The sequence below is a fragment of the Kryptolebias marmoratus genome, linkage group LG15, assembly GCF_001649575.2.
Source record: "Kryptolebias marmoratus isolate JLee-2015 linkage group LG15, ASM164957v2, whole genome shotgun sequence".
Taxonomy (NCBI): domain Eukaryota; kingdom Metazoa; phylum Chordata; class Actinopteri; order Cyprinodontiformes; family Rivulidae; genus Kryptolebias; species Kryptolebias marmoratus.
In genome coordinates, this window is record NC_051444.1 from 5591030 (window position 1) to 5610961 (window position 19932).

Genomic DNA, 19932 nt, shown 5'->3' on the forward strand with positions numbered 1-19932 from the left:
AGGCCAACCCTTCCACCGGCCTTCCTTAATCACAGCTGCCTGAGCAGGACCAAAGACGTGTACAGTAGCTTTTTCCGAGGGTATTAATACACAAAGACACCAGCACTATTTCTATCACTGCTATTTTCAGTGGAGCCAAGAGATAGATTTGTTTTTTTTTTCTTGCCCAGCTGCAAAATGACTGAAAAAGTGTCTCACATTGCCTCTAACTAATCAAACCATAGAAATGTATGTAAATTACAGTTTAATTTGAGGATGACAGCAGTGTACAGGTTTAAAAAACAGCAATTGCATGAATTGCACGACCCAGTTTGCTTTTAGCTCTGCTCAGACTAGCTGTTAGCTTGTCAGAAAGAAACTTTATTTCTCCAAACCTCCTTCAGAGAGCTATATACCATCCCCAAGCCTTCCAACGAACCCCACTTCAAATGATCTGAGCTATCACTTTAATGTGCTTTTATAAGTTGAGTGAGCAGGGTAATGAATAATATGTTCCTGCTGAAATAAACAAGGCAGCTGCAGCTGTTTGAACTTCAGAAAGTTACCAGCATCATGATCTCTAATGCACCCTCATACTGCCGTGGACTTCAAAGTATCAGCAACACAACAGATGGTCCCTCTTCTCTTTAACCCCAACAGAGTCTCTGAGTCTTCTTTATGTTGGCTATTTTATTTTTATTCTTATTATTTTGTCAATTAAAACACAAGCATTTATTTTGATGTCCGAGTCCTATAAGATCTCAACTATTCTCTGAGGTTTTCAAACAACTTCTGCAGATTTATTTAATCATTTCACCCTGGAAGATGCCATGCTATTTTAGGTTTTTATTCTAAGAAATATCACAGATTGTTGCTGATTTGCTGTCTTACAAACCCGTTGAACTTCTCCCTGTTTTTATTTTCAAAATACTCAGCATTTCTAGGATCTGATCGCGCCGCTGGCCAGTTCTCGGTTAGTCTGCTTAGCTGTGAAATGTTTGACCAAATTTGGGAATTTTACAGGTTTTTAAAATGAATATTATTAAAAAATACAGTGCAACTTTATTTATAAAGCATCTTAATTGGCCAAAATGCTGCACACTGATAAAAGAACAGATTAAATTCATCACTACACGACTACTTTAACCTTTTGGTGCCCTAAACTCTGTTAAAATAGATTACTGATAACATATTTTAAAGATTTACTGAAAGGTAAAACGTAATGCATTTCATACCTCGTTTTAAGTACTTCTTTTATGTTATTTGTCGTTTTACTAAGTGCTGCCTTAACTCAAGATGATTTCAGCAATATCAATATTTAAGATGTTATTTCTGAATACTCTGAAACTGGTCTGTTACTTAACTTTGTTTCTGTGAAAACTTTTTTTTTTGCCTCAGAGTTTGGTTTTCTGATTGTGTCACTGTTTGTTTTCCTTGCGGCGTGAGAGATAAAGCACTTGCAGCACACATTACCATCTCAACAACAGTGATACGACGTTAAATGAGGAACCTGGAACTTGTCTTTCAGATTCAGTTCCTTGAAAGTTGCCTTTAAAGGAATCCTTTACGTGCCATACGGTCAGGGTGATCCAGGCTTCACTGTAGGATCTGTTTTATTTGGTTTTCTTTGACGCCAAATAGGTTTAGTTCAATAGTTTTTGTGCCAGTTCTCAGTGTCAAAGGAATCAACATTTTTTTAAACAAAACTGCATTTGAGAAGGTGCTAAATCTAGTATTTAAACTGCATTTTTCTAGATATTTTTTCCAATAAAGCTAAAAGGAGACACTGTTAGAACTGCTGCGATCACACTCCATGTGATGGTAAAAGAGAGAAACTGCAAAAGATGGTGGCAGATAAGAGTTTTGGGTGTATTACAACAAAAGGTGTTTGCACACAACTCAGCAAAGTGATACAAGCTAACATCTCAGCCGCAGAAATGGTTCAGAGCTTCTTTTCGTTAAACACATTTTAAGGCGCAAACATAGCATATCAAATAAATAACCCGTGTAGTGTTGTTTCATGTTTTCCACATTCTGCAGGCAGATTGCCACATCATAAAAACAACACAAACCAGATCACATGTCACTGTTTTGCAAAAAATTACTTCCATCTCTCATGTGCGCATGAATCTCAGCTACTAACACACGAAACTTTAGCTCTGCATCTGAACAACAGCCATGTTTGTGGTGTTATACGAGCTGTAGCCATCTTGAATTAAACTGAATCCAAAGGTTAATGATTTTGTCGTATTTACCTTCTGAAAGTTTTAATTAAATCTGTCCAGTGGTTCATGAAATATTTTGCTAACAGGGGTGGATGCCAACAGTTAATGCTCAGGTTTTCAGCAAACATCTTGTGCAACAAGCAGCACTTGAAACATATGCTGTAGATGACTCACAGCTACAACTACACCAAATATTAGCACGGCATCTGTCAAATTGAATGAATTTTGTGTTTCCTATGTTGAGTTGGCTGTGGTGGCCATCTTGAATGAGATTGACTGCAAAAGTTAATCAGCTGTACATCCAGTTTCATTAAAACTCATCCAGTGAATCATGAGATATTTTAGTAGCAGCCACATGTACACTCCCACACAGTCACCAGCAAAATAAATGTGCTTTGTTGCTTCCCTGGTAAAACTTTTAAAACTAATAGAATTATACTCACCGTATGTATTTCATATTATTATTATCTTTCAGCCACGTTGGTGCAGAACAAAGCTGCAACATGTAATAAATCGCCCCTCGGACATGTGACAGCTTCCAGTGTTTTGCTGCGTTTGCATTTATTGAATTGATTCATTTCAGTTCTGTTGTATGTGCACGCTCATCAGTTTACATCTACCAAAATAACAAAAATACGGCACATGATTTCAGCTAAAAAGGCACTTAAAAGAGTTCACATTTTAACAAACGGCTGCAAGAAGATGAATTATTTACTCTTCTCTGTTTATATAATCCCAAATTGAATTTTATTTAATATAAATATGAGAGGAAATGGTGTCATGTCTGCAGCTGACTGCTGGTTGCATTGCTACCTCGGTTATTTTTCATGTCAAAGTGCTTCTGATGAGACGCCATATTGTGTCTGGTGTAACATTAGCGTGCCAAGTTTTTGTGCAACAGACATAGGACATGTTGCACGCAGGATTGTATGTGGGAAGGTGGTTTGTGGTGTAAAATGCTTATCAAGATATTAAAAGGACAAAGACTTCAGTTTCCACACATAACAGACAAGTTAGCAAAAATCTCCCCGCAGATTTTGAAGAATTAATGGATGTCTCAAGACTTTTGTACATTTCTGTGCAACAGATCACGTTATAATTGCACAACTTATTCAAGCTAAATACTGTTTGCTGTGAGATTAGAAGGTAAGAAAGTTGTTTTTTTCAGGGTCGTTTTTAATAAATAGTGATATTTTTTACAGTCTGAGAGAAATTTTTACTCACTTTTTCACAGAAAGTCGATTAATAGAATCAATATCTCTCCCCCTCAAAAAACAAGCATAAATGATTATAGCTGCAGCAAAAAGGTGTTTATTAGCTTGTTTATCCCTTATGGCTGATTAAATGAGAGGCACATAGTACAGGTTAACCTCTAGAAGTGAATATTTTGCTGTAGTGTTTGTAGTTGCAAATCCAGCATCATGCATATTTATCATTAACTTGTTTTGACAGCTGGACTAGCAGTCTGGAACTAGTCGAGTTAGAATGACTGGCTTTCTCACTTTCAGTACCAACTTTAAGACCAATGTTGTGTACCAACATCATTTAGTTTAACCCCAGGTTGGCTGCATTGAGTGTTTTTGTTTTTTTGCACTGCCTGGTTTACAGTTTAACTGTTGGAGATAGGCACCAGCTTCCAACGACTCGGAAAGGAGAAACGGGTAAAGTAAATGGATGGATCAACTGACAGTTTACTAGATTTTCTGGTTTAAATGCTAAGCAAAGCAAATAAAGTGCTGAACAAACATAAAAACTTATCCCCTCCCCATCAAACTTTTGGCATTAAAGTAAACAGAAGTGTTAAAAACGAGACAACACAAGGTTCAGAAATGCTTGCAGAGAAGTGCTGGTAATATTTTCCAAAAAATCTGCAGTGGATTAAACAACATTAAACTGTTCCATTAAGTGTGCCTGTAAGCTTTAAAGACAAAGCCACATGAAAAATAACACAGCCTTCCTGAAATGAACTACAAGAACACTAACAGACTTGCATTTATCTACCTGTGTCTACTCAAAATGTCTTTTGTTATTGCCCTCCGCCGAAGGTGTGTGTGTCTGTACTGTTGGCAAAATGTCCCATAAATCATTGAATGGATTTTAAAGAAACTTACAGAAAATAGTCACTCATGTACATATACAACTGATTAATTTTTGGAGTCAACCCGATTCAAGATGGCCCCCACACCTTACTGATCATAGCCTACACAAAAAAGTCTGAGACAAATCCCCAACTTACACTCTGAGGGATGACTGATCGCACAAGATCTGCTTTTAAAACTTTGCCATGAACTATTGGAACCAACTCTGTCTGTCTGTTAACAAAATATCTCATGAACAGCTCACACACAACACCTTCTCTAGCAAATTATGTAATATATTGCAATATTGGATGAGATTGTGCACAATGCCACTTTTGAGGTTTGACCAAAATGACTATAGCTTATTTCTCAAAAATTTAGCATAAAAGGCAGTGTGCGATATGCATTCCTTCATGGAAGTCGAGGGATTTACATTACATTATTTACATTTACATTTACATTATTTTACATTTACTGTTTCTTACATTAGACTATTCAAAGCTTCAGTTAGGTGAGATGTAAAATAAGACTTCCAGCTTTTGTTTTAAGTGTAAGTGACACGTTGTGAAATTCCATTTTTGCGACCTGCGTCTTTGACCAACGGAGCAGCCTTCTGGTTTGGTCGCACCACAGGGTGTAACTGTGCACCTTACAGTTTCCAGTCTAAATGTTGTCACACAACACATATCTGCGCAGCTAAAAGGCTGCACACTCATGCAGACAGTTATGCTGGCACCTCCTAATCATAGTTGTGCAGTTTGGGCCCTTGGGCTCGCTGCGTGAAGGTGTCAGCGTTCTCAACCCTGCTTCTGTGACCTTTTTTTTTAAAAAACTGAAGAAAACACAGTCTGCTGGTTTTCAATTTACTGGTACTGCTACATGTTTCCTAACGCTGAAAAAACCCAGCTATTGCACAATCACCCGATCAAATTTTGGATGAAAGCTGCAGCCATTTCTCAGCAGATGTATATATATTTATTGTGCTGTTATACATAATTTCTGCTGACAGTCAGTTTTTTTTTTTTAAATAGACATTTGGAGGTTTGCTGAGAAAATTCACAGCAAACAGGGTCACGAGGACGTTGCCCACAGTGCCTCTGCAGAGGGGGAATGACACGCATGACCACTGACTGTGGAAAACAGGATACCGGGTACGTCGCAACAGGAAGTGTTGCACTCCTCCTCTGCTGAACATCAGTTTGGCCAGAATGACTGCAGGTTTGATGTCCACACTCTGTAACTCCTGCAGCCGTATTTAAATTTCGTAATCGTCTTCGCTCACCATTTCTTCTGAGCTAGTTGAGTAATTCAGTCGAAAAGAAAAGCCATGAAACAAGTTTTAACCAAAAGGGGTGGGGGGTGGGAGGGAGGGAAGGTAAAATGTGTTTTTTATGTTAATAAATGCAAAGCAAATAGTAATTTATTTGGGTAAACTGTGACTAAATGAAAACACAAGTAATCTATGAATCATCCAGAACAGCTTTATGATGATATTTATGACATATAATATTAGTTTAAACAAACAATAAATTTACAAATGAAACTACATGCATTTGTTGTTTAGTGGTTCATTTAAAGGAAATAATTATCTCTGGTATTTTATGCAAGAAAAAAAAAAACAATCGCTAGGGCACACAAGCCAGTGTATCTCTCGTGCCGGTTCCAATCCCAGGTAAATAGTGAGGGTTGTGTCAAGAAGAACATCTGGCATAAAACTAGCATGCATGTTCATCCAAGCAAGACCATACTGGATTGGTCGAAGTCCTGGTTAACAATGACAAACAGGGTGCCAGTGGAAAGTGTGCTGTTGTTAGTCAAAGACTGCGAGGAGGGAAACGTGCCAGGAGACAAGAGGATAAGGGAAAAGTCAAGAGTGTAGGACTGAGCGTAGCATCTCTGAATGTAAGGACAATGACAGGCAAAGGTAGAGAGCTGGCTGACATGATGCAGAGGAGGAAGGTAGATGTATTATGTGTGCAATTGACCAAGTGGAAGGGCAGCAAGGTTCGCAGGATTGGGGCAGGGTTTAAGCTGTTTTAAACCCTGGTGTGGATAGAGAGGGAAATGGAGTAGGGGTGGTCCTGAAGGAGGAGTTAACAAGGAATGTAGTCGAGGTGAAAAGAGTGTCAGATGTTGATGTGTCTGAAGGTAGAAGTAGAACGCCTGATGTTCTATGTTGTCAGTGGTTATGCTCCACAAGTTGGTGGGATGTAGAAGAGAAAGATAAATTCTGGAAGGCTTTTGATGAAGTGATAGAGAGTATTCCTAAGGAGGAGAGACCTATAAGAGTGGAAGCAGGAGTATGTAGGTAGTCTAAGCTGGAAAAGGTAACCTGTTGCTGCTACAGTAACAGTGATTAGAGAGACATGTAGGAAGGTACTTGGTGTGTCATCTGGACGGAGAAAAGATAAGGAAACAGTGATGAAATAGTTAGGTGCAGGAAGTTAGCCAGAGGAAGAGGTTAGCCAGGAAGAAACAATAAATATAAGGAGATGCAATAAAGAGCAAAGAGGGAGGCAGCAACGGTAAAACAGGAGGCGTATGATGAGTTGTACAAGAGGCTGGACACTAAGGAGGGAGAGGGGGACAGAGAGACCAGGCTGGAAAGGATGTGCAGCAGGTTAGACTGGTTAAAGATAGAAACAGTAATGCTCTAACAAGAGAGGAGAGTGTGATGGGAAGGTGGAAAAAGTACTTTGTGGAGCTGATGAATGAAGAGAATGAAAGGGAAAGAAGAGTAGAGGTCACAGAAACTGTGGACCAGGAAGTGGAAAAAGTTAATGAGGATGACAGGGAAGGCAGTTGGACCTGATGACATACCAGTGGAGAGATGGAGATGTCAAGGAGAGATAGCAGTGAAGTGTTTGAGAGTGAGAAAATACCTGAGGAATGGAGGAGAAATGTCTTGGTGCCAATCTTTAAGAACAAGGGTGATGTACAGATTTGTAGCAACTACAGGAGAATTAAGATGATGAGCCACACAATGAAGATCTGGGAGAGAGTTGTGGAAGCTAGACTTAGATTAGAGGTGACTATTTGTGAGCAGCAGAATGGTTTTATGCTAAGACAGAGCACCACAGATGCCGTCTTTGCTTTAAGAGGGAGGCAAGTGGAACAGTGAGGCTACAAGGTCAGAGGTCACAAAGGTGCAGGACTTCAAGTACTTAGGGTCAACTGTCCAGGAAAACGGGAAGCGTAAAGAGATGAAGAAGAGAGTCCAGGCAGGATGGAGTGGATGGAGAAAAGGTTCAGGAGTGATTTGGGACAAAAGGGTGTCAGCAAAGGTCAAAGGAGAGGTTTACAAGACAGTGGTGAGAGCAGCCATGTTGTTTGGTTTGGAGACAAAAAGATAGGAGACTGAAGATGTTGAGGTTCTTCTTCGGAGGGACATGGATGGACAGGATTAGGAATGAGGACATCAGAGGTAGCACAGGTTGGACGACTGGGCGATAAAGTTAGAGAGGACAGACTGAGATGGTTTGGACATGTGCAGAGGAGGGACAGAAGGATGTTAGAGACAAAGAGGACAGACTGAGATGGTTTGGACATGTGCAGAGGAGGGACAGTGGGTATATTGGTAGAAGGATGTTAGAGACGCAGCTGCCAGGAAAGAGACAAAAAGGAGATATATGGATGCAGTTAGAGAGGACATGGAGGGAGTTGGAGTGAGGACAGAGGACACAGAGGACAGAGTTAGATGAAGGAGGATGACTCGCTTTGGCAACCCCTGAAAAGGGAACAGACAAGAGAAAAAGAAGAAGATGTATGCAAGAAAAAAGCAAACACTGAAGACGTAAAGATAAAAAAACACATCTAAATCTTTGTTTGAGTCGAGCAGATTCAATTCTTTTAGGATTAGAATAAAAATCAAAACAAGAGCAGAAAAGAATAACCCACTGTTTCCCTCAAATAATAAATTAAATATCTTAAATGTACTGTAAATATGTATCTAACCTGAGTAAATACATAGTTACTCATAAATCCAAAACACAAGGTGAAAAGAATCAAGCAGCGTCTCAGAGTAAAGTGCTTCTGATCAGGAAAGTGAGGAAACGCCCACAGCCTCGCTCAGAGAAGTGATCCACTCGAGTCTTACCGTCACTCTCTGTAAACATCCAGCAGCGAGCTGCAAAGGTGTCGGCTGTCGGGGAGATGTTGAACCGCTGGAAGCAAATTGCCAAAGGTGGTTTAAAAATGCAAGCTTTCTATATATCTCAGAATTAGCAGGGGAACTAAAAACTTCCTTAAATCTACCAATTTAGGTTGGTCCCGTAGGGCTTCTTCTTCTTCTCCTTGTTCTTCTTCCTTATTAAAACAAGAAGGTGGCAAAGACTTACTATGAGAAACAAGATGTCAAGCGTGCGAGTTCCCTTCTGATGCTGACCAGTTCAGTTTCAGGCTCTAATAATGACTCTGCTCTTACTGTTCATGAAAGAAAAAAGACTCTTCCAGCTTTTTTTTTTAGTTTTTAATTTACGTTTTCTTTTCAAGCAACAGATTCCATGTGAGGAAACCAGAGATTTTTCCAAACATGTGTTCAAGGGGATGTGAGACGAAAACACCTGATGCTTCCTTTTTTATCATTGAAGAGGAATATGTAAATGAGAGAACAGAGTGGCAGGATGTAAATAAGCAGGTAATTACAGAACAAATTAGTAAAACAAGGTCTAAGTTAACCAACAACATGTTTTAATCAGACTCGTGTCTGAGCAACAGTGGTAATAATATCTAATGAGTACCTATAAAATCAAGTTATTACAACAGTTTATCCTGACTAATTGTGTCATTTAAAAAGCTACATTTTTCTGCTAATAGTTTGCTGTGTTTCAGCAGGTGGATTATGGTCAAATCAGCCTATTCAAAATAAAAATATAATAAAATAAAAGACGAAAAGTACAAAAAAACACTAAGTAAAGCTGTAGTGTCTTCATAAACAGTTTTTTTTAATGCAGTCGTGTTTCTGAGGATGAGGAAACATCTCTTCGTGTTAAACTGCTCTATAACTCGAAGGGAAAAGGTGAAGTAGCTTTTTATAGCAGTGAAATGTATTTGCTGCAAGGCATTTTTGTAAAAAAAAAAAAAAGGGATTAAAGAAATTTGTTGAATTTGCAAACATGGGATTTAATCTAGTGTGCAGAAGAGTGCAAAAGTCTTACGACCATCAAAGCTTTAGATCTTGCATGAAGCTCTGCTTTTTGGACACCCTGTTATATTTAGGTGCCTTTTGACATCTGAATAATTCAAAAGTTTGTTTAAGTGGCTTAATAAACAAAATAAATGAATGCATAAAAGAGAGAATGTCTCTAAAGGTTGTCAAGTACAGCCAGACAAAGAATGGTTTAAAAAGAGCTCATGTATTTTAAAAAAAACACCATTAAGATGCTTTTTTTCTGATGAAACCTGCCTGAAAAAGTGAAAACTACAGAGAATTTTTTCAGTTCTGTGAACAGTGGAAGGTCAGCATTAGGGCCTGTGTTTCCTGGCTGATAGTCCCCCGAGGTTTCAGTGGCCATTGTGTGTTTCACAATGGCATGGAACGCTCGCTCAACAAGCGTGCAAGGGGACATCCAGCCCTCTCACTTCTTTTTCCTGATTCCTCATTTTCTATGGACTCCACAGGCTTCACCTATCAGAGACGGGGCTGCTGATATTATTAGACGAGGGTGAATCACATGGCACATGGACATTCATACACACGCGCACCAACGCACACGGATTATTCACAATTTGTTTCTGTTTGTTTCCACACGGCACATTTGTGTAAAGCTCTGCAGCAGCACGGTCAAATCTGACATCTTGACGTGTTAAACAATGCATCTTTTAAAAAAACTCTTTATTCCCTAACTACACACTCAAAAACACACATGTTTGCCCATATTTAACCATATAAGGCTTTGGGCCTCTATCCCACCAAACAACCAAGTTCCTCTTTCTTTCTTTATGTATTGCTCAAGTCAGACAAAGATGAGTCAGTGCGGATATTAATCATACTTTTTTGTTATCTTCACATCTCACTCTGCTAAGTCCGCCCGTCGGTTAGGCTATTTAAAAAAAAAAAATTGAGAACTTAAAACTTTGCTTAAACTATAATTATTTTTAAAAAAAAACATGTCTCTAAAGAACATGTTGTCTCTTTGTGTTCATCGTTATTTTGTGTTGTTTATCGTAGGTTTGCTGAGAATTTTCTCACTGTTCACAACTATTTAGACAAATTTACTTAATCTAAATGGATTTAAATTGCTGGTAGACATGCAGACAGTTCCACTTTTTTGTCTCTTTAAAAGCAAAATGGGAAACTAGTAAACAAGTTTTTTTATTAATAATAAATGTTCTTTATTACTTAATGTTTGTGTAAAGTTCAGTAATGCAACTCAACTCAACGTTTAGTGTCATATACAGAGAGAAATCATGTTTCTCTAAGCAATGAAATGTTTTTTTTGCTGCCAACAATGACTGCCAAACAGTATAAAATCATCGTATAAAAAGAGTAAGTAAAGAGATAAGAAGCAAGAACACAATAAAAGCAATATACAATATGGACTTGTGCAGAAATATAACTTTAAAGACAAAGACAAGCTGCAATAACTGTGCCTATCAGTACAAATCAGTTACCTACATCAGCTGAAGGTGAAATAATAAGTAAATAAAGCTAAACTAGAAGTTTGAGTTTATTCTGGGTTTAGGATAAGGATAAGTACAGTTTTTAGTACAGTTTTTAGTGACTGTCAGGACAAAAAGTTTCTGCAGCAAACTCCTGTCACATGCACCACCTGGTGGCCGGGCAGTTGATTAAAAAACAAAAAGCTTTTTGCACACTTGGGTCTCGAGTGTTTTGAGGAGGGAGCTGAAGAGCAGCGGGGGCTCGCCAAGGAAGAAACACACACAAACCAGGGATGAAACTCTTTACTTGTGGTTAAAAAGAGTTTCTAAAAGTAGAATCTTAACCTGTGGGTCCAATTTACATTTTCTGTTAATGACACCCTGTTGACGCTGTACTTTAAAGACTTTTGATAAATAAAGTTTGGGTTGGCTTCAGTTATCCTGAGCTAAATGTTTAGAAGCTGTTCAGATTTGTAATTCCTCTCGGTTGATTCGACTTACAGATGTTTTGTGATGGGATTTGTTCAGCCCTTTAAATGTCCATCAGTTCATCCATTTTCTGCAGTGGTCGGGTTGCGGAGGCAACAGATCCAGGAGGGAAACCCAGACATACCTACCAAAGCCAGAGAGGATAGATAACTCTTTCAGCAAGTATGGCCCCCAGTGTCTTCTCCTAATGGGATGTACCTGGAAAACCTCCACAGGGAGGTGCTCAGGAGGCATCCTAATCACCACCTCAGCTGACTCCTTTCGTTGAGGAGGATCAGCAGCTTTACTCTGAGCTCTCCTTGTATCACCTTACTGAGGAAGTTCATTTCAGTGGCTTGTATTCATGATTTCATTCTTTTGGTTATGATCCACACCTCATAACCACAGGTGAGGATTGTAAATTGGGAGCTTTGCCTTTTGTCTCAGCTCTCTCTTCACCACAACAGACCGGATCAACGCCTTCATTACTGCTGACGAGGCCCCGATCTGTCAACACGTCTCCCACTCTATCCTACATTAAAATGTGATTTTGAAAGATTTTCTGGTAATCACAAGAAATTTAGATTTTATAAAAGAAACATATGAACTCGTTATCTTGAGAAAACAAGCTCTGTTGTCTCGACATAATAAGATAACCAACTTATCTTGAGTAAACAAGGGTCGTTATTACAAGCTGTTATCTCAAGATAAATTTCTAAACTCTTCTTGGCTTCTGTAAGAAAGCCCTTCTGCATTTTATATGCTCTTTTTGTCCAGGAATTATAATTATTATGATGAGTTGAGTATCATGAGTTGAAATAAAGATAGTCAGTAAGGCTAAAAGCTAAAGCTGTAGCATGGATTTGCAATAATGCTGGTGTGTAAGTGCAACAGGTGTTGTGTTTAAGTTTTAATTTTCAGTGTGGACAGGTAAACAAAAACAAACTCATGAGGGTTCAGGGGCCGTCTATAAATTCCAACACTGTGGTTGGGGTTAGGGAGGTGATGTTTGTAGATTTATAGTCGTTTGATGGCTTGATTAGAGGTTTGAGATCCTGGAAGAGAGAATTTGTCCAACTTTCCAAGGTTGCTGAACCCAAACAATGATCTGCTACATTGCTCTCAAACAAAATGATGTCTGTAAGTGGATCTGTGCACACAAGTTACCAAAACTGAAGGAACAGATTACAATATCACGCACATGGCTTCTTACACTGATTTTTAAAATCTGCAATACTTGCCATTAATTGTTAAAACAGTCACTTAAAGGTATTCATTGCAAAGTCACACACACACAAAAACATAAAGCAAAAACCTTTATTGACACAATGTTTTTCTCATATTGATGGTTATTGATGGTGTCCTTAAATTAAAAATTCTAAGTAAAACTTGTGACCTGATGCCAACTACCACATGCTTTTGTTCACCAGAAACAGCCAAAGTGACTGAAAATAAATTAAACCTTAAACTTTCCAGTTTAGAAGATGTTTTGCAAAAGCTGCTTGAGTTTGAAAGCCAAGCTCGGTCTTCATGGCGCTCCACTGCCTCGCTTGATCCCCAATATTTAATCTAGACAGTTATCTTATTCGCTCTTTCTCTTTTCCCTCATGTTTAGCAAAAAACAAAACAAAACAATGTATGATCATTTGACTGCTTCATTGAATTAGTAAACTAAATACCAACCATGTTTAGGATATAATGTGTATATCTACCATGCTAGCTTGTTTATACCACACATTGTGTACCCTTTTCTTTCTTTTTTGTTTTTTTTGTGGACTATTTAAGCGCAGGCCGGTGACTCATCCTGCACTTCACACAAATGTAGGCTATAATATGCACTGTCTATAAAAACATGCTATTGAAGGAGATAATTCAGACCCATTTTGGAATGCAAATCGGGATAACTTTCCTCAAAATATAAAATTTTTAAGCCACTGGTACGATACTTCAACATTTATCATCTGGCAACGCTGAGCCTAATGCATGTTATTTGGGTGATTCAAGCTCCCACTTTTTTTTTTAAGTCTAGTAGTTTGTTTACATTGAGTGCAGACCCACATTTCAGAATTGTAGTCAAATATATTTGAAAAACTACTGAAGTTTTCAAACTTCACTATTTGATATAGTTCAGGACAGGGGCATCACTAGGTTTTAAGGACAAGGGGGGCTTAGCCCCCAGGAGATGCACAGGATGTGAGCAAACATAGTGGGCGAGAACAAAATTTCTCAAACAGCCAACAAAACAGATTTATGAGAGTTAATAATGAAATAATATATGGTTATTTATTTAAACTCATATTCTGGCCACATTATATTGAATTTTTGTAAAACAAAACAAACAATCAAAAATTTTTTGACACCAAAATTATTTAGGAGGTCTTGAAAACATTTTAAAACAGGCCTAGTGACGCCACTGGTTCAGGATAACCTTTGCTTTAGTACTTCATAATAGGTGCCTTTGATTTCTTTGAAAATTTCAGCTACTATAGTTTTCTCAGTATAGTCTCAGTACCTTTTTTTTAAAACTTTATTTAAAATAATCAGGTTACAAACAAAACAAGTATCAAAAACTTACAGGTTGAATTGTATACATTTAAAGTAAAAAAAAAACAAACAAAAACAAAACAAAAATAAATTTAAACCCATACCACACAAATACAGAGGTTTACAATAAATCAAAATGATTAATTAAAGTACAAAGTTGTTGAGCAGTTTTGTCTCAGTATGTTACGGCCCTGGGCCTTGTTGGGCTTGGGTGGCAGGGTTTGTCTGTTTTTTGTGCTCCTCCCCTTTACAGGTGCTGCTGATTGAATCATTTGGTGCAGAGTACTTTAACCTGGCTGTCTCCGTCTGCTGGGTCGCTGGTTGCCCTCAGCGTCCACTCTGCCGCTGGGATGTTTGGTGGCCAGGCCTCAGTTCCCCTCAGTTGTTTTTTTTAATAAATATTTATTTATATGCACTTTAACCACGGCTTGGTTTCACGTTTTTGTTACGACCCTGAGCCAGTCGTAACACAGTACCTCGGTTGAGTACATTGATTATATATAACAACGGCCTGCCATAGACGGCCTTCAGAGAGAAACTTCTTGAAATCCATGATCCCGGGGCGGGATCCATGTTGGGACTCCCCTCTCATGTTTAAATGCCCCCCTTCCTCCCCTCCTGATCCTGATACGTGGCTGTTTGGGAGCGAAGCCGCGCTGTGGATCCCCGTCCGCCCGCAGCAGCAGCAGCCGCCGCCGACGGAAGCCTGGAGGAACTCGGGGTCCCGAGACAAGCCGGCCTGGATGGCAGGGACACCCTGGTGCACAAACCGCCAAAACCACAAGGTATTTGCAGATAAAAGTGCCCGATTTCAGGCTGATGTGTCCGGTGGAGTAGCATGACGTTTCTGGAACTGATGCTAGCTGTTAGCATGAACTTGCTGTGACTACGTGCCTCCGCAGCTAACCTCTTTATTAACCCCCCATTACACTGCTTTTTATGTCCACCCACTCCACTTCAAACTTGGTACGTGTTTAAACACTTTTCAGGTCACTTTACCCCCTTTATTTCCTGCTCACATTAGTAAGTGTTGCGAGGCAGATGTTGGTCCATGTGAAGTGGACACTGATCTGTTTTTATCCGGATTATTGATCTGTGTCAGCCTTTGTGCAGTTTGTAAATATCAGGTTGCAGCGATTTTTAAAGGTAGCTGCGCCATCTTTGCACAGACTTTTTTTTTTTTTTGAAGAGGTAAAAATATATTTATAAATGGGCTGCTGCCAAGAGGAAGTCTGGCTGGAAGTCTGGCTGGAAGTCTACAGTTTTCTGTCTGGACTGCTGCAGCTGTTTCTGGAATAATCTGCCTCTTCACTTCAGGCATGTTTGGACTTCCAGCCCCGGATTAAAGCAGGACAGTTTTCTCCCACATTCATTGACTGAAAGGGGGGAAAACAAATGCAAAAGGGCAAAAATGTGCTTATCACAGAAACTACACATGGGCTCTGATTTACATGTAATGCAACAACAAACATATGAACCACTGTATTTAAATTGGACCAGATCAGAACCTGACCGCTTTACCTGCAAGCAGGTCACTTCCTGTCAGTAGCTGGTTGATGCTGCAAGATGTGCAGCTGCAAGCAAACAATAACACTGAAAAATGAGTTATTTGACAACTGAAAGACTTCTGATGTCAGGAACAGTAGAAGGCGTGTTCGATCCGTTGTGGTTTTAATGTTGTTCGTTCACCAGGATCAGACTGTGGTTCTGATTTCTGCAGGAGCTTCCCGAGACATCTGAGCCAGGGTGCTCGGTGCAAACAATCCGGACCGTGGCTGGATGTCATCATGCTGGTTGGAAATTCTCATTCATTCATACGTTTTCGTCTGCTTGTCTGAGGTCAGGCCGCAGGTCTGAGGCAGCAGGACGAGGAGGGAAACCCAGACTTCTCTCTCCAGCTCCTCCTCCTCTAAGGGAATCTCAGGCGTTCCCAGGAAGGAACAGGATCTACAGTATGATCCCTCCAGCCAGTTCTGGGTCTGTCCCAGGGTCTCCTTGTGGTTCGGGCGTCAAATGGCCATCTCCCTTTCGGACGTTTATTTTTTTATAGGAGACTCTGCAGCACTTAAAACTCTGCACTTTGTTTAATTTATTACTATTTTTTCTTGTCAAACCAGCACAGTTGTGGCTTTTCATCTGCCCTATTTGTGTTATTTGTCTCTCAGGAGCCTCATTCTCTAATCCAAAACGTAAGATAGCCTCTATTATTGTTGTTCAGGGTTGAGGTCCGGGTCTGATTGCAAATGCACACCTGCAAGAGTTCAGAACAGGACATCGGGGATCGTTTGAAATGTAAAACCTCCTCGCTTGAATGAAATACCGAACACTGAAATAATCACTGGTTTGTTCTGCATTCAGTAACAGAAAAATACTCCTTTTGCAGCATTACTGGTTGCACGTGCCGCTTGGACCGTGGGACGGATGAACGTTGGAAGCTGCTGGAAGCCCAGCTGGGCTGTAGCCGCTCTGCTTGTCCCTGTTGGTCTGCTGATGCTGACCTCCAGGGGGGTGTTGAGCAGCCAGAAGATGACACAAGCCGCCATGGCTCAGATGACAGCCGCAGCTGCAGGACCAGGGCCCAGCCTGACCGATGACCTCCCCGGCCTCCAGGCAGTTGCAGACTTTTTAACCAGCGAACGCACACACGTTTGGCTCCTGTCCCTGGTGGGCTCTGTTGTCGTAGGCCTCAGTGGGGTTTTCCCCCTGCTTGTTATTCCCATTGAAGCTGGAGCAGCCCTCAAAACAGAAGGTAAAAAATGGCAACATGAAGCCAAAGTGGACCAGTAAAACGTGTTCAGGGTAAAATTTAGAGATTCCATTTTTATCTTCAAAAAGCAGTAAGAAACATTTGCTATACTACCAAGAACTCAGTATAGCAATGGCTGATTTAGTATATTTATGTGTTCCCCTCAGCAGGAACGTGGATTTGCATCATGTTTATCATGTACCTGTGAACTTAACATTTTAAAAATACTGAAACAAGTTATTAAATGTCTGTAATTAAAACACGAAGGTCTGCCTCATCAGTTTAACTGAATTGGAGAAGTATTTGTCACACGAGTGGTGACCTGTTGCAGCATCTGTGCAAGTTCACAACTTTTTTTTTTTTTGATAGGATTTCAAGATCTGTAGCGTCTGTAGAGTTCCTTAAACTGAGCGGAGAATAAAAAGTCTGTCATTCATTGCAACAAGAAGTAAGAAGCTTGCAGATTTGTGAGGCTGCAGTCGAGCGCAATGATGCTTTGATTAATTTACTTATTAGCCTTTTTATATTTATACTAATTTATAACTAAACTATTGTCATTTTAATTAAATTTGGTATTAATCAACATTGAAAAACATAGGATTGTATATTTTGTAATTTGGACTCCTTATTTTCTTTAAGTCAGGCGAGAGAATGATATTTTTCCTAAACATTATGCTTGATTACACATCAAAAAATGGCAAATTTAATTGTTTTATGCTCTACAATATGATTCAGTTGATATTGCGTCACATATAAATGTCCTATAACGTAATCTACATTCTTATTGTAAGTTCCTGTGGGTCAGGCTGAGGGGCCCCACCCACAGGAACGTGGCGCTCCTGGTGTATTTTGGGCTGAGGGTTGTTAAGTGCAGGCCTGCCCAGAGGTTAGTTAGGGAACTCGCTCAGAATAAAGTGTCTGTGCAGCAGGAGTTAGATTATAGGTAAAATTAGAGACACCACTCTGCATGTATGTGCTTCACGTGTTTATTCTCGAAACATTACAGAGGGGGAGCGAACTGTAAATTTGTATTTAAGTGTAAACCACAAGAAATTGAAAGTCTTTATTAATCATACCTTAGAGTAATTTGTGCCCCGTTCCTTCTCTGTGCTTTGCCAGCTGGGTGTCAGAAGCTGAAGCAGCTTTTGAGCTTTGCTATTGGAGGTCTCCTTGGTGATGTTTTCCTTCATCTCCTTCCTGAGGCGTGGGCGCTCTCCGGCCCTTCAGGTGGGTCTCCGGTGTTACAAACACCTCAGTGTACAAATCGGGTTGACCCTGTGTGCCGTTTTAAACTTGTATGATGTGTTTTTTTATGTGTTATTACTGCTGGTGTTTCATTATGTGTTATTACTGCTGCATATCTTGTGTTTCTTGGCTTTTTACGCAGACTTTGTACACCAAATCCAGCAAATTCTTAAAGCGTATGTTGAGCCAGAATTTGATATTTATCACCTGCTGCCATGAAAGGAGGGCAGTCATATAATTGCCTTTTTGTGTCTGATTGCAAAATATCTCATGAACGATGAATGCTTTTCTACAACTGATTAATGCTTAGAGTCAGCCCATTTCAAGATGGCTGCCATCTTAGCAAGTAGGAAAATGGCTGTAACTCAGTTAATTTTACAGATATTAAGCTAAAATTCAGTGTGTTGGTAGCTGAGAGTCTTCCCCATCACATACTTCAAGCACTAACAGGTCACGCAGGATCTTTGTTTAAAACTTTGGCGTGCAAGGCAGCGGGCGATATGCATTCTTTACATTAAAACATCTGCCCAATCATATGGGTTGACTTCAAACAGTTAATCAGTAGAAGATGTACAGTACATCCAGTGATAACTTTCTGAGCATTTTGTGAAAATTTCTTCAATGGTTCATGAGTTATTTTGCTAACAGACAAAGGAACATACACAGACTAATTACACATGATCGCCCACCTTTCATGTAGGGGTGGAAATCTTCACACTTTGATTCAAATATGATTTATTGATGCACTTTGAGTATCTTGAAACGTAAATGACCAGGGCTTATTTTACATACATAAACTCTGATTTATGTATAATTTATGCCTAATAAAGAGCCACAATAATATTTGTCAAAAACCCTCTTAATCACAGGCTGACCATCAGTTAGCATAGATGCTAACTGAACATTGAAAAGCCATAGAAAAGCTAATGTGATTAGCATCGTGTTTATCACTGGAATTTTAAACACAAATCAAACATTTCAAAGTCATTACTAGAAGCAGTCGTGTCATGATAACTTCAGATTTTACTTACAGACTTGTATTTTTTTGGGGTTGAGTGATGAAAACATGTGAAAACACAGCTTTACTGCAACATGTTTCTTTTTAACGAGGCTGCATTTATTATTTTTTGCAATGTTTTATATGGTACATATTTTCTAAATATTGCCTAAACAATGTCTTTTCATTTAAGTCTCCTGCAGTTAGTAGAAAGACTGTTATTTGTAGCACCACGGCTCGAGTATTATCCTCCTGCCCACATATTTACAGTCTGTCTGCTACCTTTCCAGCTGGTAAACAAAACCACTACACGACCCAGGGTTTGTGGGTAATCATCGGTCTGTTTGCCTTCCTTTTGCTGGAGAAAATGTTCCCAGACCAAGACGGCCTCCAGGATGCCGCCTCGGAGTCGGACCTGAATTTTAACCTTTCTGTGAGTGCTCTCTCTCTCTCTGTCCCGCACGTCAGTACAGGCCGCCGCATATTTCTGTTTGCACTGGCACGCTCGGTGGAGATGCTATCACGCTTAGTCTGCATATCTGTCAGAGGAGATCTGGTGACGGGAGCATCCAGTGACCTCTTGTACACCAGAGAGTTTATAACACCATGTCCACAGTTTGGAAGAAAGGCTCATGAGTTTCTTATACGTCTCACGATGAATTCAACAATGCAACACATTTTCAGTATTTTTACAGATTTTACCCTTTTAATCACAGCTGCTGAAGACAACAGGGCGATAATGTGTTTGTTTGCCTGTACCACGAGGAAAATATCTCATTAACTACTAGACGGACTTCACCAAAACTCTCCAAGAAATAATTACTGTCCGTAGCCTTAGCCTGCACAGAAGCAGCTGTAACCCAGACAGTTTTACAGATTCTGAGCTCAAATTTGTCAGCTGAGAGTCGTTCCATCCATCCATCCATTGTCTTCCGCTTATCCGGGGTCGGGTCGCGGGGGCAGCAGCCTAAGCTGGGAGACCCAGACTTCCCTCTCCCCAGCCACTTGGGCCAGCTCCTCCGGGGGAATCCCAAGGCGTTCCCAGGCCAG

General features: G+C 39.9%; 1 protein-coding gene and 1 long non-coding RNA gene across 3 annotated transcripts in view; one reads left to right on the plus strand and one right to left on the minus strand.

Annotated features, from left to right (window-relative positions):
• Positions 1-116: 116 nt before the first annotated feature.
• LOC119617718 lies at positions 117-8601 on the minus strand. Its single transcript, XR_005234112.1, has 3 exons — positions 8537-8601; positions 8379-8445; positions 117-5577 (listed from the first exon to the last, which is right to left on the minus strand). It is a non-coding gene; the product is annotated as an uncharacterized LOC119617718 (long non-coding RNA).
• A 5850-nt stretch (positions 8602-14451) lies between these two features.
• slc39a13 (solute carrier family 39 member 13) overlaps positions 14452-19932 on the plus strand; it is a 12741-nt gene continuing 7260 nt past the window's right edge. The window contains exons 1-5 of one of the 2 annotated variants that reach the window (XM_017440334.3): positions 14452-14679; positions 16113-16186; positions 16278-16643; positions 17760-17867; positions 19173-19315. In XM_017440334.3, coding sequence (XP_017295823.1) covers positions 16138-16186; positions 16278-16643; positions 17760-17867; positions 19173-19315 — 666 coding nt within the window. In that variant the 5' untranslated portion in view covers positions 14452-14679; positions 16113-16137. The remainder of the gene's footprint in view (positions 14680-16112; positions 16187-16277; positions 16644-17759; positions 17868-19172; positions 19316-19932) is intronic. The other variant, XM_017440342.3, reaches the window with a different exon arrangement.